Raw genomic sequence first — 26,167 nt, forward strand, 5'->3', positions numbered from 1 at the left:
GGCAGAGTAGACATGATAGTTCTGTTCCTATCATTTATGAACTGGTAAATCATTTTAATTTTGCACAATTATTACACGTGAGTGAATTATTTCCAGGACGCAAGTGATTAGATTGGTGGAAATGTCCCTCGCACTAGATCTTCCCATTGTGTGAGAATACATACTGGGCTTCCATGCTGGATGCTTGTTCCCATAGTGACAGCAACAGAATTTATAAATACTATACTTGGTTTCATTCCTCCCTTGTGGACTCTGCTTAAAGTAATTGCAGAAAAGGAAACAGTTTGTAGTTTAACCATATATCACCTACAAATCATTTTCAAGTTGTGCATTTGCTTTGTTTGTTATCTTGATAAGACCATAAATTCGAGTGATGTTGCCATGTCTGCTTCCTTTTTCATTTCTTGGCAATCTTTCTGAGGGAAAGAGAACGTGTTTTTATTTGTTGACAGGATGTCGATGCCATTTAACATTCAGAAGGTTCTAATTATTTACTGAAAGGTGCCTTGCTGCTGCCATGTGAACATTGAGTGTTGCAATTAGCTGACGAGGGTGGCAAATTTCCTTTTGGAAATGAGTGAAATAAATTGGTTTTCCTGAACAAATAAATTATTGGTCATTATTACTGATACTAGCTTTGTATTTTGTATTTATTTAATTTGTGGATTTTGAATTTCCCAGCTTTCTTGGAATTTGAGAATGCATATAGTTTACGTCCATTTACACCGCTCTGATAACTTTAACCCTTATGTCACCTTACTTTTGTCTGCAACTTCAGGAGGTTTAACACCTGTCCCTATACTTGTCCCTCTTTTGCTTCCATCTAGGGACCCCTGTGGTCCTCCTTGGTGAGACAGACATTCATGTGCACCTCGTCTAACCTCATCTACTGCATCTGGTGACCCCAATGTGGGCTCCTGGACAAACAAGATGCGTTTATTTGTCACATGGTCCAATTGGTACAGTGAAATGTGTTGTCACCATACAGCCATATGAATAATAAAGAGCACAGAACACGATAGACTTTAACACAGACATCCCCACACAGCGGAATCAAAATTTCCCACTGAGGGAGGGCTCTAAAATTCAGTCATCCTCCTCCGTTGTTCACCTGTGGTTGGGGGGCTCCTGAACCCCTCGCAGTTGCCGACATGGGCGGCCTGATGTTCAGGCCCTCTCGCCGGGATGATGGAACTCCGACGCCGGAACAGGAGAACCACCTCAACGGCTTAGACATCCGAACCCGAATCTGCCATTTCCTACCGGAGTCCCGAAGTCACAGATTCAACGCTGGCGGCCCTCGGCAAAGGGTCCCAGGACTCTGCGATGTTGAAGTCAGCGCCAAGTCAGCGACTTGCGCATGGTCTGCCAAGGCCAGCTGGATCTCCAGGTTGCTAATTATTTTAATGCCTCAGCCCATCCCATACTGAATTTCAGTCTGAAGAAGGGTCCCCAACTGAGATATTGCCTATCCATGCTATCTAGAGATGCTACCTGGCCCGCTGAATTACTGCAGCACTTTGTGTCCTCTTGTAAATCAGCATCTGCAATTCCTTGTTTCTACTTGCTACCCTACCGCTGGTTTTCCATAATTAACATGAACATCATACGTTGTCAAACAAAAGTGTTCCAGTCTATGTTTTATCTGCTAATTTGGTAGCTGAGGAAAGGCGGTACTTTCCAAACTACAAACCTCAACCAAACCAATGATGGCACAACCGGACCTGATTTTACTGAAGTTTGTAGGATGGATTTTGAGCTGTTGGTGAGCTAGAGATGTGATGTGATCTGTGAAATTGGTCATCCTATTATAAATCCAGGACTGACTTTTTCAATTGGAGGATTAAGCTTAATGATTTGCATTAATATATTTTTTTTATCATCTGCAGCCTCAAACTAGATTTTTTCAACATAGATACATGGCTGATCATGGTGAAAATAGATGACTGTACTCGTTAAAAGCTTATTTTGCAGACACACGAAGCTGCATTGTGCTGTGTGGGTACTGCAACTTGCATGATGTTCCTGAACCTTGTATCTCCAACATAAATGTGGGACATTTGCTTTTATGCGTTCTGATAGCTTCCCTGCATGTTACCGGCTTCCATCCCTACTGGGCCTTGACAGAGCGTGCTGAAAGAATGCTACTTATAAGTCGGGGATCTATTTGCTTCTTGATTTCCCTGCACAAAGACAAGATTCTACATCATAATTTTCACATCCATGGCCTTTCCTTTGTCTGCAGAATCCTAGTACTCTGGGGGCATAGTCTTTGGATAGGGAATTATTATAAATTCTGTGGGTTTTGATGTAACTAACATTTCTTTATTCAGAGTCTGAAGAAGGGTCTCGACCGGAAACGTCACGTATTCCTTCGCTCCATAGATGCTGCCTCACCCGCTGAATTTCTCCAGCATTTTTGTCTACTTTTCTTTATTCAGTGTGAACTTTTGGAATTCACTGTGAATTCTTGAGTAGTTTGAAGCCGAGATCAGTTAGACTTAAAGACAGCAGTGAAATCCAGCTAGAGGAATCGGGGTAATAAAGTGGGCTGATGATTGAGAATGTGATTTTATTGAATGGTAGTGTAGATTCAAGGAATCATGGCACATTGTTAATGGCATGAGATTTGAGTCTTTCCGACTAATTTCATAAAATCAGTAAAGATGTGAACATTTATTTTGCATGTAATTTACTTTAGAGGAAGTTAGTATCTTCATTTTCTGTCAGCCTTCTTTCTATGGCAATTGTGCTCTAGAAATTGTTTAATTATTTGATTCAAATAAAGCTTTCAGGGGGTTTAAACACAGGTTTCTCATTTAGTGATGGGATGAGCACAATAACGTGTTCTCTTCCATCTTTCTGCCACTATTTCGAGCCCACATTTGTGAAGTAAACATCTTATTTAAACAAAAGATTTGTTTTGTTTCAAACAGACTTGGGAAGTCAGAACTGCGTGACTGCACACGGTCAATCAAGTAAAATTATTACATTGAATTCCATTAATTTTGTTAATATATTTATGAATTTTATAAATGGCACAGTTGATTGTGCACAAATCTGGGATGGATCCCAAGACTTTCTCGCTGTTAAATGCAGTTCTTGCAACTGGAAAGCCAAGGATTGTACACTGTGCCGCTGCGCTGAAGTAATGGCTTTAGGACAGAGCAACTGGTAGAAACGCTGCCTCGCAGTGCCAGAGACCCAGGATCGATCCTGACTTCGGGTGCTGGCTGTTTGTGTGGGGTTCTAACAGGTGCTCCGGTTTCCTCCCTCATTCCAAAGACGTGGGTTTATAGTTTAATTGGCCGCTGTGAAAGTAAATCTTGCCCCATGTATGTTGGGAATGGATGCGAAAGTGGGATAGCACAGAATGAGTGAACGGGTGATGGAAGGTCGGCATGGATCAGGTGGCCCAAAAGGGCCTGTTTCCATGCTCTGCTTACTTACTTTGTGTTCCGTGTACAAGGGCTCCTCCTGGAAGCTGCACTTCGGGCAAGCTGATTCTCTTTTGTGTTCTTACTCCAGTACATAATCTCCAATTTCCCACAGTATGCACAAAATTCAGCTTATCCAACATAGCGTGGCTGTTTTCATTTTCTTTCCATTAATTTCATTGTTTCAAATCTATGTGAAAGTTTGTTAATCTCTAGATCTGCAGCCTTTCACTGTCTTAACATTTCCAGTGTTAGCATGTTGAGCAGTTGGTTATTAAGATAAACATCATATGTTCTCGAGTGCATGAATGTTAACTTTTCATTCTGTCTGCTTTGGCACTTAAGCTTGCTCTATGTACAGTGACACACCATTATTCTGTACACTCACGACAGCTGGACTATTGATTTTACAGACTCTCAGATAACAGAATAACAGATGTTATTTTATTAATAGTATTCTATTAATACTCCAATACCTTTTAATTCATTTTTTTCAGGATGTTACTTTGTAGAACAACAATGTTTCTAGTGGGGCCAGTTAGTTTCAGGGAAGATAAACACAAAATTCTGGAGTAACTCAACAGGACAGGCAGTATCTCTGGAAAGAAGGAATGGGTGATGTTTTGGGTCGAAACCCTTCTTCAGACTTAAGGTCCTTCAGCTCTGAAGAAGAGTACCGCCCCAAAATGTGTTTTTCTCCAGAGATGCTGCCTGAACCACTGAGTTACTCCAACACTTTGTGCCTTTATTTTTGTAAACCAGCATTTGCAATTCCTAGGTTCTTCTTGAACTGCTAATCTGGAAGTAGGAATTACATTGTATTTTCAAATATTTATGTATTTTCTCATACACTGCAGAAAATGGCCTATTTCTGTTTTGTATGTTATGTTTAATTCCATGTAATGGGTGGGTCAACACTGCATGTTAATTAAGGCAGTACCACATGCATTATAATGTAAGAGTCTGAAACACTACAGTGATCTGGAATATGACCAGATGTTAATCTTTCTCAAACATATTGATCTTATTTATTGTCTGATCCGCCAGGTGATCTGAAATTGTTGCACCAATAATGAAACATTTATTTTCATACTAGACCAAGTGCAGACCTGTTGGGTCTGTTTCCCCAACGGCGTTTGCGGGGGGGGGCTGCGGCATCACACTCACATTAACCACCCCCCAAACTCACAGGGGGGGAGGGGAGGGACGGGAGAGGAGGAGGAGGAAACGGGATAGATTTGGGAGGGAAAGGAGAGCGGGGTAGGGGGTGAGAGAGGGGGGTGGAGGGAAGGAGGGGGAGAGGGGGGGGGGGGGAGAGGGGGGAAAGAGAGTGGGGAGGGAAGAGTGGCTAGGTGGAGAGGTGGGAGGGGAGGAGGAGAGGGGTAGGGGGGAGTGATGGAAGAGGGACAGTGGTAGAAGGAAGGGTGGAGAGAGGGAAGGGGGGTGGTGGAGAGAGGGAAGGGGGTGGTGGAGAGAGGGATGGGTGGGAAAGGGAGAGGGGTGAGGAGGGGGAAAAACATAGAAACATAGAAATTAAGTGCAGGAGTAGGCCATTTGTCCCTTCGAGCCTGCACCTCCATTCAATATGATCATGGCTGATCATCCAACTCGGTATCCTGCACCTGCCTTCTCTCCATACCCCCTGATCCCTTTAGCCACAAGAGGCCACTCCCTCTTAAATATAGCCAATGAACTGGCCTCAACTACCTTCTGTGGCAGAGAATTCCACAGATTCACCAATCTCTGTGTGAAAAATGTTTTTCTCATCTCTGTCCTAAAGGATTTCCCCCTTATCTTTAAACTGTGGACCCCTTGTTCAGGATTTCCCCAACATCTGGAACAATCTTCCTGCATCTAGCCTGTCCAACTCCTATAAGATCCGCCCTCAAATCTTCTAAAATCTAGCGAGTACAAGCCGAGTCTATCCAGTCTTTCTTCATATGAAAGTCCTGACATCCCAGGAATCAGTCTGGTGAACCTTCTCTGTACTCCCTCTATGGCAACAATGTCTTTGAGCATTGGGCATTGTGACATCACACGACATCACCAGGGGCTGGGGCTGCTTCTATGGGTGAGAAGCAGTTTTCTTTTGAAATTTGTGGGGTGGGGTGTAAGGATTTGATTAACAATGTGTACATAAACACGACGAAATGTAATCAGGAGTGGATACTTTGAAAGAAAAGTGAAATCTCTACCGAAATGGAAAAGATCTCGGCGATTCTGCGTGTGGTTTCGGAGTAGCAAGAAATCAAAGGAAGAAAGTCGGCCGGCAGCCGGACGCCAGATGCCGGACGGCGGCAGGCACACAGTTTTAATATATAAAAAGATAGATAGATAGATAGATAGATAGATAGATAGATGGTTTTACTGCACACTGCCAGCAGAGTTTGAGCACCAAGGTGAAGTAATTACCAAAGACAATGATGTCTGTCTTTATTTCCTGACTCCTCTGGGTTCACTGATTAAAACTAGAGAATCTGAGATCCCCCAATCAGAAATGAAAGTTGTGATTACCATTTTACCCTGCGTGGTGATGTATCCAGAGATCTGATTCTATAGCTTAGGAAATCCATTACAGTTATCACCGCAACTTAAAGCTATTTTGTAAACTATTAATGGTGGGAGTTACAATATTTGCATTGACTTATGTGCACCAACACGTATATGAAATTGCCGGTGTATTTTTCAGTTCTGTTTCAATCATTGTCTCTTCCCACAGAATATTCTCCTTTCTGGACGTAGTCACCTTGTGTCGCTCTGCTCAAGTCTCTAGGGTAAGGCGTCTTTCAAGTATCTTTCTAGTATTTTTTGTAAAGCTCTGATCCAAGCTATCCACAATGGCTAAGCTAATTCAAGTTTTGAATCAACGTCTGAAGAAGGGTTTCGGCCCGAAAAGTTGCCTATTTCCTTCGCTCCATAAATGCTGCTGCACCCGCTGAGTTTCTCCAGCATTTTTGTGTACCTTCAAGTTTTGGATAGTTCAGACTAATGCAGATCTAGTTTTTGCCTCCGGTGGAATCGACTGATTCGGTATCGGGGAGGGAAGAATTGGCAAGAGTTGTTGTCAGTTACTGACTAATTTGGAAGGGCATGTATTGTTGAAGTATTAGGGAGGAGCACATTAACAAAAGCTTGAAGGCTGGAAATACAAAGATTTATTCATTGTGAAATAATGCAAACTATGCTGTTGATGAGCTAATGTTACGTGGACAACCTAGTTGGTGTGATACTTTACAATGGACTTGCTTTGGTGTTTGTACTTTTCCCTGTTGGAATGAATTGTGTTGCCAGGTTTTGATCCATGGGTTTTTAGTGGCCTCTGGAATGTGTGATCATTGTGCACAATTACTTTGTGTGTAGGTTTCCAGCAAACAAACGATCAAGATTGAAAACCAGTTTTGCATCTCAGTCCTGGAATGTTAAATCCAACTATTATTGACTCGGCCAATCAGTAGATTGACGCAATTTAGAGAATATACCTCGTATTGTTTGGCTCAAAATAACTTAGCTGCACAATTTATCGGCTGGTTCTTTGGGAAACCCTACAGTGCATTTCAACACAATTCAATGGAGCTAAATAAACTATGTCCCCATACGAGGCAAACTTCTATATCAGCTCGACATCAGTAATGTCGTAGTCATCTTGTTAACATTGGAAAATAAACTCCTTTAGTCAACTAAACTTGTTTTGATAATACTCAAGCAGTGTTGGATCTACAAAATATTTAAGCTTTTATCATTTTAATTATGTACACCATTGAGAAAGCTTTAAGTAATTTAAAGTAATTTTTTAGAAGGTTTTTCAATAACTTTAAACTGAGATCCAAGACTAGATATCACGAGGCAATTTCCCTTCCCTTTACCCTCAAAACAAAGTTATCTCTGTATTTGTTGGGGTGGGAAAAGACTGTTGGGGTGGGGGGAGGGTGGTAGGAATGTTGGTTAGAATCTGAGATGTGGATAGAAAATACAAAAGTTTGCACTCTGACCCCATTAATAAGCTAGTGTTCTATTGTTCACTATTAATAAACGTGAACCGAGTAAAAATAGTCTGAATCTCCAGTGGAAAGTTGTGTTTGATTTTTGTTCTTGAATGACTTGAGAAGTTTCACTTTAGGGATCAGCAAATGATGGTTTGTACGCATGAAGAGACTGATTAAATTGTGAAGCATCTGCTGAAGTTTTGTATTTTTTTGCATCTAACCCAGTTTATTGCATGAGGCATTAATTAAAAGAGTGTTTCTTTGCAAAGTCTTTTGTGGTTTTGAATTTATGCTGATCTCTTGTTCTGGATGTAAAAGAACAAAGCCAGCTAAAAATAAGACATGCTGAAAGGGAAGGCAAGATCGTTCTGCCCGTAACTCTCATGCCCTGGATTTCTAAATCAGTATCTGGTTATATTTTGGTCAATTCTAATGTTTCTTTTTCCACTTTTTTTTTCAAATTAATTTCACGCATTTGTCACTATGAATGAACCAATTCAGACTTACCCGACTATTCCGCCCTCCCCAGCCAATGTCTGCTGATGGGACAAGCAAACACTGATGTGTGCAGATTTCAGAAGGACTTTGTTTAGGTGAATAAGATAAAACAGATGCTACCAGGAGAAAAATATGTGTAGAAACGTGATGGGTTGTGAAAGAAAGCAAATTGTCATGTGCTTGTTACGCGTTATTTTAAAGTGCTACGTAAGGATCCCTAGAAGTTGGTCTTGGACCCCATGCAGTTACATTTTATGAGCTGATTCGATAGCTTTAGAAACTGGTCAAATTTACAAGTGATGCCAACCCAGAAAAAAACTTCTGGAGGAAGCAACTCGCAGTTCAGATGAGTCGGATGAAATACATGAGGATGCAGATGAGGATTACTGAAGGCAAATATGGATGTGGCAAATTTTCCAAAGTGCTGGGGATAAAATTGTAAAGAGGGATTTTGAACTAAGAGTCTCCTGCATATGGTAACTCGCTGCTGAACAATGGACAACAAAATGCACATGATTCACCGACAAAGTTCAGAACCTGCCCATTCGGGGTGTGGGGAAGGTGGTGGGTGGTGGGGGGCGAGCAGCAGTGATGGGATTGTGTAATGTTCTGGTCGAACACCTGGAGTACTTTGAATGCTACTTGTTACTGACACACAAAGAATACTCGATGAGTGGACAAGTTGTTGAGTGAAGTGCTGTGAAACCAATAACCGGCTTCAATGGCCTGAGCAACAGCAAACACTGAACACCAAGCTTTTCTTCTCCAAGGTGATTAAGTTTTACATTTTGAAGTCTCGTGGGTGTTATTTTAAAGTCTTTTTCTCCTCCATCCCATGGGCAACTACAATCATGAAACAAATACAAAACAATTTAGAATCTCTGTTTGGGGATTCGTCCACAAACATTTAAGTTGTCGTCTGAGAGATTGAAACTGTAGAGTCCTTTTGAGAGGTTCAGTTGGGCAAATGACTTCATTGTCGATTGCCCTTTGGAGAAACTTACTGAAAGTTTATTGAAAGATTGCGCACAATTTAACTTTTGAGAGAGATCCGGTATTTTTTTAAAGTTAAGAGGATGAGTCAATCAGTATCAGTTGACAGTACACAAAAATGCTGGAGAAACTCAGCGGGTGCAGCAGCATCTATGGAGCGAAGGAGATGGGGCAACGTTTAGGGCCAAAACCCTGCTTCAATTGACAATGTTTATGTAGTACTGTGTGTGATTATTGAAAAAATCTGAAATTTAAAAAAAACTCTTGCATTTTTGTTTATTGAAAGCTGCATATCTCAGCTCTAGGACCTCGCTGCAGGAGTTCTTCTGGTGTATATCCTGGAACGAAAGGTTGCTCAATGTAAGAAAGGTTGCTCAGAAAGGTTGCTCAATTGTCATAGATTGAAACAATAGAGTGGCCGGGCTTGTATACACTGGATTTTAGAAGGTTGAGAGGGGATCTTATTGAAACATATAAGATTATTAAGGGATTGGACACGCTAGAGGCAGGAAATATGTTCCCGATGTTGGGGGAATCCAGAACCAGGGGCCACAGTTTAAGAATAAGGGGTAGGCCATTCGGAACAGAGATGAGGAAAAACGTTTTCACCCAGAGAGTTATGAATCTGTGGAATTCTCTGCCTCAGAAGGCAGTGGGGGCCAATTCTCTGGATGCTTTCAAGAGAGTTAGATAGAGCTCTTAAAGATAGTGGAGTCGAGGGATATGGGGAGAAGGCAGGAACGGGGTACTGATTGTAGATGATCAGCCGTGATCACAGTGAATGGCGGTCGAGGTGCCGAATATTGTCTAATGTAGCATTTCGCACAAGCATGCACAACAAGGTCATAAAAGCTTTGACATTGGCTTGAAAAATGACAGTGGGCATATATCTATCTGCCTTGTTCAACGTTAGTGCTGTCAACTTTCTCACCGTGAGGAGACAGATGAATAACAGCATTAAGAGTTGTCCCAACTGATTTTGTAAAGATTTAAGCAAATAAGCAGGCACAACAGTTTAATTATAGCACAGCATTTTGCCGTTGGAAATTAGTATGGAAATTCATTTCTCCACCTATGCAATTTTAGTTGTTGCGAACTGTCACATTGCTGTGATGTTTCCTGCAATTGTGTTCCCATAGGGCGTACTCATAATGTCGTGAGCTTCCTTGGGGACCTAGTTAGTTGTTCTTTTTCAAGTTTAGTATGACACCTTTGTAACAAGACAGTTGCAATATAGTCTGTTCGGCACTAGGCTCCAAGCATCCAGCCAATGAATTAAAGCAACTTTGAAACTTGGCCCCTTGGGAAGGATATTTCACTGCAAATGAAATGCGATTTGATTGATTTATTACTTAATAACTCATCGACTTTAGCTCTATGTAGCTACCAGATGGTAAGAAATTTGAACAGAACTGAGGCAGGCTGTAGCTAATCATCTAATGCAGGCTGAAATGTTAATGCATTGCTGCAATTGATAATGCGATCACCAATCAATAGGACTACAGCCTTGTATAAAAAGAAAAGGGGAGGCGATTTTGCGTAAAATTTTATTGTCCATCAATACTATTTTAACGGGACTAGAGTATGGACATATATACTGCAAAGATACTGATGGAATTAAGAAAAAACTGTAAAATGTTGCTGTTAATCCAACACCCTATTTCTTAAATGAAGAAAAACGTTCCCATGTTTTAGTTTAAGCTGCAAAGAAAGAAGAATCAGGATTAGGATTGCCTTCATGTTTAATTTAGTTTAGTTTAGAGATACAACGTGGAAACAAGCCTTTCACCCCACTGGGTCTACACCGACCAGCGATCCCCGTACATTAACATTACCCTACACACACTAGGGGCAATTTATTTTACATTTACACCAAGCCAATTAACCTGCAAACCTGTACGTCTGGAGTGTGGGCAGAAACCGAAGATCTCGGAGAAAACCCGCACAGGTCATGGATAGATTGTACAAACTCTGTACAGACAGCGCCTGTAGTCAGGATTGAACCCGGGTCTCTGGTGCTGTAAGGCAGTAGCTCCAACGCAACATTTTACGTTTTGGATTTTTGAGTTGCTACTCAATGTACCAACATTCTCATTACTAAAGGGCATATGAGGAGAGTAGACGGGGAAAGAGGAATTCAGACACACATTTAAAACAGATTAGTATGTATTCCTCAATAATTGTAAATCCTCAGAGATATTCAGATTTGAATGGATTAACGTACTCCCAAATTACTTGCTAAAAAGGGTTTGATGTCTGTAATTCCCAAGTGATTATAATTTATGACTACAGTTTTATGGGATCATATTACTCTGTCAGACCACTGAACCTGGTAGAAGCTTTAGTTACAACTGGTTTGGATAAAACTTATTGCACTACTTTCTCAGGAAAATAATATTATTATGCACACAATCTCAGAAAGGAAATATCATTCACACTTTGGTTATTCACATCCCTCCTTATTTACATTTTATTTACATTTTCTCAGATTAACTGAATTATTTTTGTGTTTTCAGTACTGGAATGTCCTGGCACTGGATGGTAGTAACTGGCAACGGATCGACCTGTTTGACTTCCAAAGAGATATAGAGGTACAATGTACAAGGCAACCTGGAGAATGGAAATGACATTTTGTAAAGCAAAACTAATTGAAATGATCTTTTGTTTAAATTGATTACAACTACACAGGAAGCTGTAGTTACAATGTTCTTTGATCCACATGAAGGTCTGGATGGACAGCCTACACAATTTGAGCCATCAAATAAAATCTTAATAGCATTTTGCTACTTACAAAGGCATTACTTCCCATTAATAAGAAACCCAATTTATTTCTTCACTCTGTTAGTTTGACTTGGTTGCTGATGCTCCTTTTACAGTCATGAGGCTGTACATTTAAGGACCACTCCCAGTATCGAGACAATGTTTTATTGCTGCAGGCATTTTGAAGAGGATTTTTTTGAATTGAAGTAATGCTCTGAGGCACTGCTGCCCTTTCCCGATGGCTGATACCATAACATACCACTAACAGAAGAGCAGAGGGTTGTTTTTCCACACAGTTCTATCAACAAAAATACCAATCATTCGCAGTTCCTTCTTACACACTGGATATTTAGCTTGTTTATGGACTATTGTAGTCATTCTCCATAGATATACTTCACTCCCAATATTTACTACAAATGCTGTTCAATAATTGTGGGATTTTTGATGCACAAAGTTACTTTGTAGGAATGAACTCGGATTTGTTAAGTTAGGCAGACAGTAGTTGAATATTGGTGTAAGGAGTGAGCTTATACTGCAGTTGCCCAATTGATGCTTTTGTCTTGATTGTACCATTTAAAGTTCTATTCCTTTGAGCTAATTTTCAAGCATGCAATTGGAGACTTGTGATTGAATCTCAGCTGGGCACCATAATAACTCTTACTAATGTGAGCTCTGTTTGCATCAATTGATGCATTGTTTAGAAATCTAAGAAAAAAAAAATACTTAAAACCAAATTCATTCTGACGTGACAAGAAGAAAGAGTTGATCGTAAGTAAGCCGATTACTAAACAAAAACCTTAAATCTCAAAAAGGGGATTGTTCTAAAGTGATGCTTATCATCAAAATAAAATACTTGGCTGGTTTCACTCCAACTTTACCCATTTTGCCAACTCCACCCAGTTTAGTTTGTAATATCCAATAAAGAAAAGCATACTTAACTAGAGCCAACAAGGAAATAACTGCATTGGCCAGAATGAATGTGTCATGTATTCTCAACTCAATCAGTTATGTTGGAATATTCTTCTGTGATATATCTAGGGTAACATATCCTACTGTGAGCAAATTTGGGCCCCCTATCTGAGGAAGGATGTGCTGGCTCTAGACAGGGTCCCAAGGAGGTTTACAAGAATGATTCCAGGAAAGAGAATGTTAGCATAGGATGAGCACTTGACAGAACTGGGCCTGTACTCGCTGGAATTTAGAAGGTTGAGGGGGGACCTCATTGAAACTTACATAATAATGAAAGGCATAGGTAGAGTGAATGTGAAAAGGATGTTTCCACTGGTGGGAGAGTCCAGGACCAGAGGTCATGGCCTCAGAATTAAAGGGCGCTCTTTTAAAAAGCTGAGGTGGGGAGGAACTACTTTAGTCAGAGGGTAGTTAATCTGTGGAACTCATTGCCATAGAGAGCTGTGGAGGCCATCAGTGGATATTTTTAAGGCTGAGATAGACAAATTCTTGATTAGAACTGGTGTCAAGGGTCAAGAGTGTTTTATTGATTTATGTCCCAGATAGATCAATGCAATTTTTACTTGCTGCAGCACAACAGAATATATAAATGTAGTTTCACTTCAGAGATACTTTTGCAGTTTTAAGAGCTCTTATAGTAATAAATCGCCAGGTATAAGATTTCAGGAGGAAGTTGAGTGTTTAATTTATTCTCTGAATCTCATAGTTTTATGTTGCAGACAGCATAATGCAAAAGTGAAATTCTGTAACTATCTGCAAATGCACTCCAACCTACTGATTTATTTGCAGTTTTGTCAAGGGCTTACGATATGTATATGCCTAGAGTGTTGTTACCTTGCTCAAAAATGCCCTATATTGTGTTCCAGGGTGCCCGATATTGTGTACACGACACAGGACACGGGTCTAATTTTGTACTGTTGCTAAACACTGATTCCCTGTGTGTGACATTAGCTCTAAATCAATTCCACAGATTCTTGCTAATAGCAATTATATATTTTATTTTTCTCTTGTTCTGTGAGAAAAATCTGATAAATTCCTCTCCAGAGCCTCTGGCACATGTGCCCACACAAAAACGTCAAGCAGCTGTGCTCTCTCATCTTCCCTACACCAGCCAAATGCACACATGGTTCTGAGAACCCTTGGATCTTGGCTAGTGCCAACCGGGCACTCTCTTCTTGGTATGGGAGCAGGACCAAATATTTGTCCTCATTTTGCCTTGCTAGAAAGGACCCGAGCAGTGCTGTGAAGCTCCCCTGGACATTCAGTTGATGAGGCAGAAGATATGGAACAAGATGATCAATGCGATTTCACCATAATGCAATGTGGCATTGGGTTGAATTAAAAATAGGGGAGTGGACACACATTGTCAATAGATTCCACAGGGGGTAAGAACACAAGAAAATTGAAGCGGGGTAGGCCATCAAGCCTTTCAGCATGTCCTGCCATTTGATATGATCATGCTTGGCCTATGCTGTCTTTAACTCTCCTGTGCCATTTCTCTTTCCATCTCTATTTCTCAATCTTTCAAATAATTATCCATTTCCACTTTAAATACTTTTAATGATCCAGCTTCCATCACCCATCAGGGCAGAGGATTGTGGATATTCTTCACCATCTATTTGGCATACCATAAAGTATCATTGAATCTGTGAGAATAAATGTCTATGCACCTCCATTTTAAATGCCTTGCATCTTATTTTCTAGTCCAGATGAGGCTCCATCAATACCCTGGACAAATGTAATGTGAAAACTCCCTATTTTCCCAACTCCTTTGCAATGAAGAGCAAAATGGAGTTTGCCACCTTGACTATTTATTGGACTTTTCTGCTATTTTTTTGTTCTTCTTGCTTAGGGCGTGCACAGCCTAAAGTTGTAGGACAACTTGTTCTATTTGATCTTATTTGATTGTGCACGCCGGGTTTATTGCATTCGTCGAAACAGGGCAGACCACGTGAAGGTTGCAATCTCCCATCCACTTTTTTTTGTGTTCATGTATCCAAACACCTAGATCTTTCACCCCCTCCCCCCTGTACTTCAATGACTTGCAGTCTCTCTCCATTTAGATGTTCTGTGTTCGAGTTCTCTTACTGATGTACTGCAACTGTCCATTAAAAAAAAATATTTTGGAAATAGAGACTACTTGTGAAATGACATAAAGGGAGGAATGAATGTGCTCAGTCTTAATTTAGAACTTAAAAAAAAATTCTTAGAGAAGCGAAGACAAACTTGGTACCTTATTGTAAGAGGAGCATAATTGCATGAGCATTTAACGATATACTCGTTATAACGCATTGAGGAGAAGAATTATGTCCGTTATTGCCAATTGTCGGCTATAACTGAGTGTAATAGATGGCATTTCATATGTGGAGACCCAACAATGAAATTTGGGCTGAGCAAGAACTGCACTGGCAGAGGTTCCTTTTTTCAGCTGAAACATTAAAACAAAGCCTTACTCGTCTTAAGCTCCAAAGATTCAATACAGCAATACAGGTGATGGTGGCTTGGCTGAGGAAACGGCCAGGGGTTGCGTTGGCAGGGTGTCGGTGGGAGCCGGGGGTGGCATGGGCAGCCGTGAGTAGGTCCGTCCGCTGTAACAGAAATCCGTTATATCGAGGTCCATTAAAACAAGGGTTTACTGTACTTATACTTCATAGAAATTCATTTTAGGCTTGCAGTTAGTGAATTCAGTCCCATTCTATACTGGGTCCATTATGTTCTGCACGAGACATCATTGTTCCATGGATCTATGTGCAGTGAACATTGGCTCTGTGTGCAATGAAAATTGCCTGCAATCATTGTCTGGATTTTGCATCTGCTAAAAGTATTTGTATATTGTAACTTCCGAACCTATAACCTTTATTTAAGGTAGAAGGAGGAAAGGTGGCGCAAATTGTCACCAACTTGGTCCACACATCTTCATATATTTTACTGAACCCTATGAAGGGTCTGCTGACTCTTTCCAGTCCTGGCCAATTTAGTTCTGAAATCTGAAATTGTCTTTCCGGATGCTCTTGAGCCCACTGTGGAATGCCAACATTTTTCTGTTTTCAGCTATGTCTAGACTGCTCGGCATTTACACTCTGCCCATCTCGCTGACAGTTGAACCGCCCATAATGTTCAAATTGGCAGTCATACAGCATACCTGTCATTCCACTGGTTACTTAACTTTTCGTAACCTGAACACCCTTTGTAGAACAAATCTTTTCATTATAAAATATTTCTGCTGCTAATCTTATTGTCCCAGAACATACTGTACATTCTTTTGTTTTTTATACGCAGATTCTAGCTCTCATCATCTGCCGCACAAACATGTTGGGGTAAATTGGATAGCTTGCGTGGTTTGGTGTAAAAATACAGAAGTATATTTGTTAGTTATGTGGAGATGCGACATTCTGATGGGTCTTCAATGCCAAGTTCATGTGGGAACTTGGACAAGAGCCTTGTGAAGTCAAAGTGCAGAAGTGAGGAGGTTTTATTATGTTGGTCCTTTTCTAGACATTAATCTTACAGCTTAAAAACAATATTTGTCTTCAACTTTTTCTTACTAAAGTGTTTTTTTCTCAGAATCCAGGAAATCAAGGATCTGTCTCCAAATTGTTAACTTGTCATTTAGCAAATTCTCAATTTCATAGTTTGTACATTAGTCTTCATCTTATTATGGAATGAGGTTTTAATTTAAAATATTGACTCTTTCTATCAGATTTTGAAAGGAAAAATGTTAATTTTCTAATTCGGGTTATGAAAACTATTGAATTCATAATCTTCATCGTGAAAATGTCTATCGTGTCAAATTCCTGAATTTGAAATTGTTTCTTTTCTTGGACACAGGGTCGAGTAGTAGAGAATATTTCTAAACGATGCGGTGGTTTTTTACGAAAACTTAGTCTGAGAGGATGCCTCGGAGTGGGCGACAACTCTTTACGGTAAACTTATACATTAAAACTATTACGGGTGTTGATATAGGACCATCCTTCCTGAATTATTTTAAATGATGGCCTGAAAAACGAGCAATCTTAAGACTGTTAAGGGATGATATACTGATTGGTTCTGGCTGGTGTTTTAGTTTTGTTGAAGGCACTCCCACTTTTCTTGCTCAAAACATGGATTCACGTATTTTGGTGCAAGTTGTTGGTTTAAAGGGGTGCATTTGCGCTCATGCAGTATGTCTTGTAAACACAGCATTGAGTTTCCTGCAACTGAAATCCATGTTCTGATCTTTGAGGCTTCCTGGACAAATAACATCTAGAATTGTGAATGTGGTGACATTATTGGAAGAGACAGAGAGAGCTGAGTGCTTCTGCTGCAGCCTTTCAGTAATAAGAGTGGGCCATTGAACTCTCTAAGCTTATTCATTCATTTAGATTATTCATTCATTTAGATCAAGGTTTATCTGAGGTTATGAAATAGAATTATCACGATTTCCATTCCGTTTTATGCTTCCTGATTTAGCGTAGCGTAGAGTTCCGGCCTTGCAGCTGCAGAGTCACGGGTTTGATCCTGACTATGGGTGCTGTCTGTCTGGAGTTTGTCCGTTCTGCTTGTGGCCGTGTGGGTATTGTCCCGGTGCTCTGGTTTCCTCCCACATTCCAGAGACGTGTGGGTTTGTAGGTCCCTAGTGTGTAGGATAGAAATAGTCTGCACAGGTGATCGCTAGTTAGTGCTTACTTGGTGGGTTGAAGGGCCTGTTTCCACAATCGAAACAACACCAAAGTATGCATCAATCTCATTTCACAGTATGAATATTGATGGATATTACATTAAGGCAACACAACATGTAATGCTGTGAAATTTCCACCACCTCACTCAACGGGATCCCACCACTCGCCACATTTTCCCAACTCCACCCCTTTCCGCCTTCCGCAGAGACCGTTCCCTCCGCAACTCCCTGGTTAACTCAACCCTTCCCACCCCCTCCCCAGGAACCTTCCTCTGCACCTGAACAAGATGCAACATCCGTCGCTATACCTCCTCCCTCAACTTTGTCCAGAGACCCAGACAGGTTAGGCAGAGGTTCACTTGCACCTCCTCCAACCTCATCTACTGTCTATCGTCTGCCCCACGACAGAAGAGGGAGGAATTGTAGTTTGATAGCCACAGGGAAAAGGGATTTCCTGTGACGTTCCGTGCTGTATCTTGGTAACAAAGACTGACTTGGAACATACCTATGTTAATGGCTATTTGTGATAAATTTAGGGAAATAAAAGCCAGCTAGCCATGGCTAATTATCACTTCCAGTCCGCAATACTCATTCCGCTTGATCATATATAGCTCTTAACCCTCGACTGATTAAACAATTGTACTCTGGCCATGCATGTTTGCCTCCTTTCATCTGTATGAAAGATTTTTGTAGTTTAACCATGTTGTGCATGCATGTTGCTTCCTAATGAAGGACCTTGTTAGCTTCGTTATTGCTGCTCTGTGCAACAGTCTGCCAGACCGAATGTCCATGTGATATTTTGCCAATCAATGGTGACTGGTTTTAGTCATGAGGAGATGCAGTTATTAGTTTTACATTTCAATTCTATTAACGGTACAATTTTACATCACGGTGTTGTAATGCGGTATGTGAACTACTAGCCTCAAGTTGTCTTGGTAATTGGTTAACCAGCGGAACTGCTAATTGAAGTCTGGTGACTCATTTATACTGGTTGTGGGAAAATAAATTAGGGGACGGCTATGAATACTGTATGCAGCGCAGTGTCATCGAGGTGTTGTAGGTAGGTAAGGCAGGTTAGATGGTGGAGAGGGTGTTGTTGGCCCAATATGTTGCATGATCCTTCCAAATCACCTGAAAGTTGACCTGCGGAAAGAGCAAGTAACTAGAGAGGAAATATGGATGATGGTCCTTATTGGAAAATAATTTGAAGAGAAAATTAGGGATATTGTGCTCCAATTGGATAGGGCTCTGCTGAGACAATATCTGCAATATTGTCCAGGCCTAGTTTCTGTAAGAGCGATATAATTGACAATACAACAAAGATGTATAATCCATCATGATTCCTGGGATGATTGGTTTAGTAGAAAGTTTCTCTTTCTAATTTTGCATTGCAATTCAAACGTGTAAGCTGTATCAACACTCTTTTGTTCCAGGACCTTTGCTCAGAATTGCAGGAATATCGAACAGTTAAATTTGAATGGATGCACAAAAATCACAGATGCGTAAGTAAAATTTAATAATTTGAAAGTAATTTGCAGTCTTTGCTTTCTGTGAGCCTATGTAAATGAATGGTAAAAGTCATGAAATTAAGCTGCAATGAATGTTTGAAAGAGTGGAAAGTAAGGAAGTGATGGATGAATCAATAATAAGCTATTCCACTGATGCCATAATGTGCGGGGAATTTTCAAAGACGGCAGCATTTTGTATTTGATTTCCTGGTCCAACATCTACTGAAAGAAACAAATGAAGAAGCAACTTATTTCTTATTACGTTTAGAATGTAGTCGGAGACAGTAAGACTGGTGGGAGAACTGGGAAGGGGGAAGGGATGGAGAGAGAGGGAAAGCAAAGGCTATTTGAAGTTAGGAGAAGTCAATGTTCATACCGCTGGGGCGTAAGCTACCCAAGGTGTTGTTTCTCCAATTTGCGCTGGGCATCACTCTGACAATGGAGGAGGCCCAGGACAGAAAGGTCAGATAGGGAATGGGAGTTAAAGTGCTGAGTAACCGGGAGATGAGGTAGGTTAAGGCAGAGTGAGAGGAGGTGTTCAGCGAAACGATCGCCGAGCATGCGCTTGGTCTCGCCGATGTACAGAAGTTGACACCTGGAACAGCGGATACATTAGATGAATTTGGAGGAGGTGCAAGTGAACCTCTGCCTCACCTGGAAAGACTGTTGGGATTTTTGGATGGAGTCGAGGGGGGAGGTAAATGGACAGGTGTTGCATCTCCTGCGGTTGCTGGGGAAAGTACCTGGTGACAGAGTGGTTTCGGTGGGAAGGGGCGAGTTGACCAGGGAGTTACGGAGGGAATGGTCTCTGCGGAAAGCAGAAAGGGGTGGAGATGGGAAGATAATGGCCAGTAGTGGGATCCCGTTGGAGGTGGTGAAAGTGTTGGAAAATTATATGCTGTATGTGACGGCTGATGGGGTGGAAGGTGAGGACAAGGGGGTATCTGTCCTTGTTGCGAATGGGGGGTAGGGGGAGCAAGAGCGGAACTGCGGGATATCGAGGAGACCCTAGTGAGAGCCTCATCTATAATGAATGAGGACATCTCTGATGATCTAGTATGGAAAACCTCATCCTGGGGGCGGATGTGGAGTAGACTGAGGAATTGGGAGAAGGGGAGAGTCTTTACAGGAAGCAGTGTGGGAAGATGTTTATATCACATATGACAAGGCACAATGAAGTTATTTGCTTGCATACCCACGATATGCAAATAGGGGCCATCTGTGGCCCTGACAAAGTTACAAAGTACTCGAGCTCCTCCTTTGTTTTCCCAACAACAATGGCAAAAAGAGAGAAGAATGAGATCCCTTTGACAGTCTTGTTGGAAAATTGGTATTGTGCACTAAAAATGGATTCTTGATCATCTTTTGTTTTCTTGCTTTGTAGAACCTGTACTAGTCTAAGTAAGTTTTGCTCGAAGCTAAGAAGTTTGGATCTAGCGTCATGCACGTCGATCACAAACTTTTCTTTGAAGGCTCTGAGGTGAGTTTTAATGATTGACCTTCCTGTTACCATGTTTACTTTGTTTCTTAAGGCCCTGTCCCACTTACGTGTCCTTGGCACGCAAATTACGCGACCTCGTGGTTAGAAGCGCGGAGGGAGGGGTATGTAGTTGTGCGCGACATCGCGCGGGGATCCGAAATTTTTGCAGTGAACGAAATCTTCGCGCCAACAGCCTGTCGCGGAACTGACGGCCAAAGTGGGACAGGCCCAAGACCCTGGCGCGACGCAACGTCTCACCTCCAACAGCAGCAGAAGCAGGCAAACGATCGCCGAACTCAGCCTGGGGCTCACGGCCGTTGCAGATCCGGATCCGCCCCCACTTCTACTCCCAGAGTGGGGCCAAGAAAATTGAAGATAGACACAAAATGCTGGAGTAACTCAGCGGGACTGGCAGCATCTCTGGAGAGAAGCAATGGGTGACGTTTCGGGTCAAGACCCTTCTTTTCAGACTGAAGAAGAGTCTCGACACGAAACATCACCCATTGCTTCTCTCCAGGGATGCTGCCGGTCCCGCTGAGTTACTCCAGCTTTGTGTCCATCTTCAAATGACGTCACGAGCTCCAGACGGCTGTGCGTACGCATGTAATCGCGCTCGAACTTCGCGGCTCAACGCGACCACGAGGTCGCGTACTTTGCCTGCCAAGGACACGTAAATGGGACAGGCCCTTTAAAGGATTTTACAAGTTATCCGTGCCTTTAATCCCACATCTGTTCTTGCATTTAGCATTCCCATTCAGTAAATTAACGTAATGTTAGACATTCCACTGATTTAATGAATAATTATCAGTTGACTAATCTGATGGCATTTGCGTAATGGAACTATTGGTGTGAAATGACTAAACTATTCTGAAGAGTAGCAATTTAACAGAGAAATTGTGTTCCCACAACTCATAAAATCGCCAACATGGAACAAAACAAAGCATTAAAAATCTCATGCATTTTATTTTGTGTTGGGAGTGAATATTCTTAAAATACTCAAGCACATGGCTAAATTTCCCCCTTTTAATCCAAACAAATAGGCTTGTTTATTTTTAGGAACATAGTAAATAGGTGCAGGAGGAGGCCATTCGGCACCTCTCATCCTTCTAAACTCCAGTGAATACAAGCCTTGTCTTTTCAATCTTTCCTCATATGATAGTCTTGCCATCCCAGGGATCAATCTCGTGAACCTAGGCTGCACTGCCTCAATCACAAGGATGTCCTTCCTCAAATTAGGAGACCAAAACTGTACGCAATACTCCAGAGTATTTTTAAACTACAAAAGGAAAGTATTGGAAGTCCTCTGCATCAGCAGAGAAAATAGATGTAAAAAGGTTTAAAGCAAGTTCAGAGAAGTGGAAATGGGGTAGCAGTGGCACGAATGAAAGGCAAAGTCAGTGATAAAGTAGGCAAGTGTTAACTATTGGTGCCACGAGTCTGCGCTGATCTTGGTGCCAATTTATAGTGCACGTCTGCCTGCACATGGTCAATATTCCTCCACTTTTTGTCTTTGTGTGTCTGTCTAAATGCTTCTTAAATGTTTCTGCTTCCCCCACTTTCTTAGGCAGTGTGTTTCTGACACTTGTCACTTGGTGTTTAAAAAAAAAAAAGCAACCTGTGTTGTAAATCTCTAAACTTTTGCCTTAAAGCTATGTTCTCTAGCATTTGAGATTTCCATCCTGGGGCAACTATTCTAATATTTATCTTATCTGTGCTTCCCATATTTTTTTTAACTTCTGTCGGGTCTCCCGTAACTTCCGTGTGAGAGGCCATGAAAGCCATTCTGTAAAATAGCAGCAAAATAAAAGCAACACTCGCATCAGGGATGGGCAATAAGTGCTTGTGCTATCACCAATGCCCACAGCAGGAGGCTGCAAAATCTTCCATCAACTGTGCAAACAACCTTGAAAGTATCCATATTAAATGATCCCCCCGGTCAGATTAAATACAGCTCTGACACTTTGATCATGTGCATTGATTTTAATATTTCTCTGAAACTGAAATTTTTAATTCTTCCCATAATTTCAGTTCCAATTCCTGGTTACTGCAGTGCTCTCTGGAGAGTGTTATTCCTTCCTTTGATAGTTTGTGTCACCTGGGAGTCATTTACAATAGATTTGCAAATAGATTGCAATAGATTTCTATTTTGCAAAGAAATAACATGGGATTTTTGTCATCACAGCTGTAAAGGGCTATTTGACTTTGGAGCATTGCAACCAGCAGAATTATATACGTGTGTGTGACTGGGCCACAGGGGAAATTAAACTTGCTCTGTCTGATTCCGGTTTATAGCTTCATGCTGATCTCCAGTGCTATTCCTTGGTTAAGTTGATCATTACATTGGGTTGGAATTTGGCAAACTTTGGAGTTCTGGTCCAGATATGGAATTTTACTTGGGGTCACGTGAGTGACTACGTGAAGAACCCCGCTCGTGTGCACGCGCATCATATCGCCGTTCACATTGCTGCTTTGCCAGCGGTAAGTTTAAACTAAGAAGGTAAGGTTTCTGTTTCTTACCTGTCTTAGATTCCGTGCAGGGACCTCTTTTCAGAGGTTTCCTGTCAGTACTTGGCGAGGCCGACGAGGGAACCAGCTACGGGCTGTGGGGAGACCCCGGTTCCGACCGCGGAAGCGGGTAGCTGGTAAGTCGGGTCTGCGATTTTTAATTAGTGCTTAAAACGCTGGGGAATATCCCAGTTGGGTTGCACTGCAGCAGCGGTAGAGTTGCTGACTTGCTGTGTCAGAGACCCGGGTAGTTACGGGTACTGTTTGAATTTAAATGTTAAATTCTCAAGAGGACAATGTGGGTTCCTCGGGAGGCTCCGTTTAAAGAACGGTCAGCCCTAGTACCGGCAGGGTTCCCCTCCGGTAAAATATACAGATGCTGGGGTTCCCGGGGAAGGGAAATCCAGCAGCAATGCGGCTCCCAGACCGCAGTGGTCCCAGGATATGGGATCAAACTAACCTCAACGGTCAGCATTAGTGCTGGGAGGGTTCCCCTCCGGTAAGGTATAAAAATTTGGAGATTGGTTAGGATGAAGGTACTAATGGAGAGGATGCTCCATCTAGACACACTAGGGAGTTGTGTCAGCGTGGGCCTATGGGAGAGCTCGCGCCAGCAGTGCCTTGGAACACGGCTGCTTACTTTGGATGCCTAGTCTATGGCAGCGTGGGCCTATGGGAGAGCCAGCACCAGCAGTGCCTTGGAACAGGCCTGCTTGAGGTAGATGCCTAGTCTATGGCAGCGTAGGCATATGGAAGAGCCCACGCCAGCAGCACCTTTGGACAGGGCTGTTTCATGGTGATGCCTAGGCTAATGGCAGCGTTGGCCTAATGGGGGAGCCAGCGCCAGCAGCGCCTTGTAACAAGGCTGCTTAATGCCTCTCTTTTTTGGAGTAGGGAGCATGCCGGGTCAGTACAAATCTGACGCCGAGTTTGAGGGTTGAGCTGTGGAGCATACTCAAGGGATAAAGGGCATGTGTCAGAAGTACCATGCCTGGCAGCAAGGTTTGCCATCCCAACAGACAGTCGCTGAATCTACTATTCAGGTAAGACCCATTCAACAGGAAAAACCTGGAGGACGAAGCACAAGCTGTTGGACCAGTCAAGGCCAACAACGAGCAAAGCTTCATTGCGTCGGCAGTAAGCGGTTCACTGAAGGTGCTGGCTGCATGAAAGCGGGCCAGAGGCTCCATGTACTCTGCCAGTTCTACTCTGCAACTAAGGACGACTTACAAGTTGGTAAGATTTACACTTGATTGCACAATACACAAATGATTAAGACATAATCATCTCCTTAGGGGCATCTAACCATGTAAAGCAGGTTGGAATTGGGCCAGAATTGCTATGATGGTCAGAGTTGTTTTTCACCGCAGGTCCAGAATTGGGGCCAGAATTGTATTATGGCCAGGATTGTCTTGCAAGACAGGCTCGGAAATTGGGCCAGAGTTGTCATTTAAGGCAGGCACAAAATGATGACAGGAGTGGCCTGGTCATTATGAAAGATGGCTAATTAACAACTGATTTTCATAGGGTGTTCCCATTTACAGGGATCATTGGAGATATTTGGAGTCTCAAACTATATTTAAGAAGTTGGGCTCTTCTATACAGTTAAATTCAGTTGTTACCAAATAGACTTGTTGGTCATTGGGATTTACCTTTGACTATTAATTGGCCTATGACGCCGCCCTGGGCAACAGATTGCAGTTAATAGAAATCTGTAACAGCCTTGTGGTTAGAATCAGCCGCTACTCATTAAGACTAATTGGCAATATATAGCTGTGATTCAGCTATGCAAGTGGGAACTTTGACATCATGCTAAATGGCAAACACTAAAGTACCATGTAGGTAATTGTTAATACACTGACGCTATTACTACTGCTGCTGACAAATTCATTTCACTTACACTTATGTGCAATGTGCGGAATAAGACTATTATATTGTATTGTATTGTACTAACTGAAGCTACAAAAGTCACTATGATGTACAAACAGTATGCAGCAGTTGGTCAGTAAATATTAGTTATATTGCAAAAATAAGGCTAAATGCCTAACGTAGGGTATTGCGAAGGTCATCGCCAGTTTGGATGTGGAGGAGATTTGCATGATTTATCAATTCTTCAGTTTATTGGTATCAACTATTTATAGACCCTACATACATTCAATGGGTTAAAGAGAGAGCTGAGCGAATATGCATATTCTGCATGCTCAATTTCAGGTTGATACACTATGATGGAGGCATATATTGGTCACATGGGTGCAATCAAGTAAAAGTAAAGTATCCTGTAATGGTTTTACCTAATTTAATTTGCCACAGGTGTATCATCATGTACAGATCATGACAACACAGAATGGGTGTTGGACCACATAGTATTCATGATTGTGGGTTCAATGGAACACCGTATATTGATATGTTACCATATAACCATATAACCATATAACAATTACAGCACGGAAACAGGCCATCTCGGCCCTACAAGTCCATGCCGAACAAATTTTGTTCCCCTTAGTCCCACCTGCCTGCACTCATACCATAACCCTCCATTCCCTTCTCATCCATATGCCTATCCAATTTATTTTTAAATGATACAAATGAACCTGCCTCCACCACTTCCACTGGGAGCTCATTCCACACTGCCACCACTCTCTGCGTAAAGAAGTTCCCCCTCATATTACCCCTAAACTTCTGTCCCTTAATTCTGAAGTCATGTCCTCTTGTTTGAATCTTCCCTATTCTCAAAGGGAAAAGCTTGTCCACATCAACTCTGTCTATCCCTCTCATCATTTTAAAGACCTCTATCAGGTCCCCCCTTAACCTTCTGTGCTCCAGAGAATGAAGACCTAACTTATTCAACCTATCTCTGTAACTTAGTTGTTGAAACCCAGGCAACATTCTAGTAAATCTCCTCTGTACTCTCTCTATTTTGTTGACATCCTTCCTATAATTTGGAGACCAAAATTGTACACCATACTCCAGATTTGGTCTCACCAATGCCTTGTACAATTTTAACATTACATCCCAGCTTCTATACTCGCATGTAACTGTCATGCTTATTCACAGGTTGCAAAAATATGTGGCATAACAGTGGTGAAAGATACATTCTCGCTTCAAGGAGGAGGAATGGTTTATATCTTCCTCCATTTTGCCTCGTCAGTCGGGTCTTCAAATAAAGTCATCAAGATCCCGCTTTAGGTTTCCTACTTCTGATTGGCCTATGCAGCTTAAATTCCCAATTTGTCGGGAATAATAAGACAACCTTATAAGAGGCTATGGCTCGGGAAATCAGCCGTTGCATGTTAAAATCAATTTATGCTCTGCAGTATCTGAATAGACTGCCCTATGGCTGGAGTTGGCACACTTACCCTTGTATGGGTTCACTCCAG

General features: G+C 41.8%; 1 protein-coding gene across 3 annotated transcripts in view; it reads left to right on the forward strand.

Annotated features, from left to right (window-relative positions):
• LOC129710080 (F-box/LRR-repeat protein 20) overlaps nucleotides 1-26,167 on the forward strand; it is a 105,338-nt gene that overhangs the window by 55,511 nt on the left and 23,660 nt on the right. For all 3 annotated transcript variants that reach the window (XM_055656792.1, XM_055656789.1, XM_055656790.1), the window contains exons 3-7: nucleotides 6,157-6,211; nucleotides 11,428-11,502; nucleotides 16,469-16,563; nucleotides 18,731-18,799; nucleotides 20,190-20,285. In XM_055656792.1, the coding sequence (XP_055512767.1) occupies nucleotides 6,157-6,211; nucleotides 11,428-11,502; nucleotides 16,469-16,563; nucleotides 18,731-18,799; nucleotides 20,190-20,285 (390 nt within the window). The remainder of the gene's footprint in view (nucleotides 1-6,156; nucleotides 6,212-11,427; nucleotides 11,503-16,468; nucleotides 16,564-18,730; nucleotides 18,800-20,189; nucleotides 20,286-26,167) is intronic.

The sequence above is a fragment of the Leucoraja erinacea genome, chromosome 27, assembly GCF_028641065.1.
Source record: "Leucoraja erinacea ecotype New England chromosome 27, Leri_hhj_1, whole genome shotgun sequence".
Lineage (NCBI taxonomy): Eukaryota > Metazoa > Chordata > Chondrichthyes > Rajiformes > Rajidae > Leucoraja > Leucoraja erinaceus.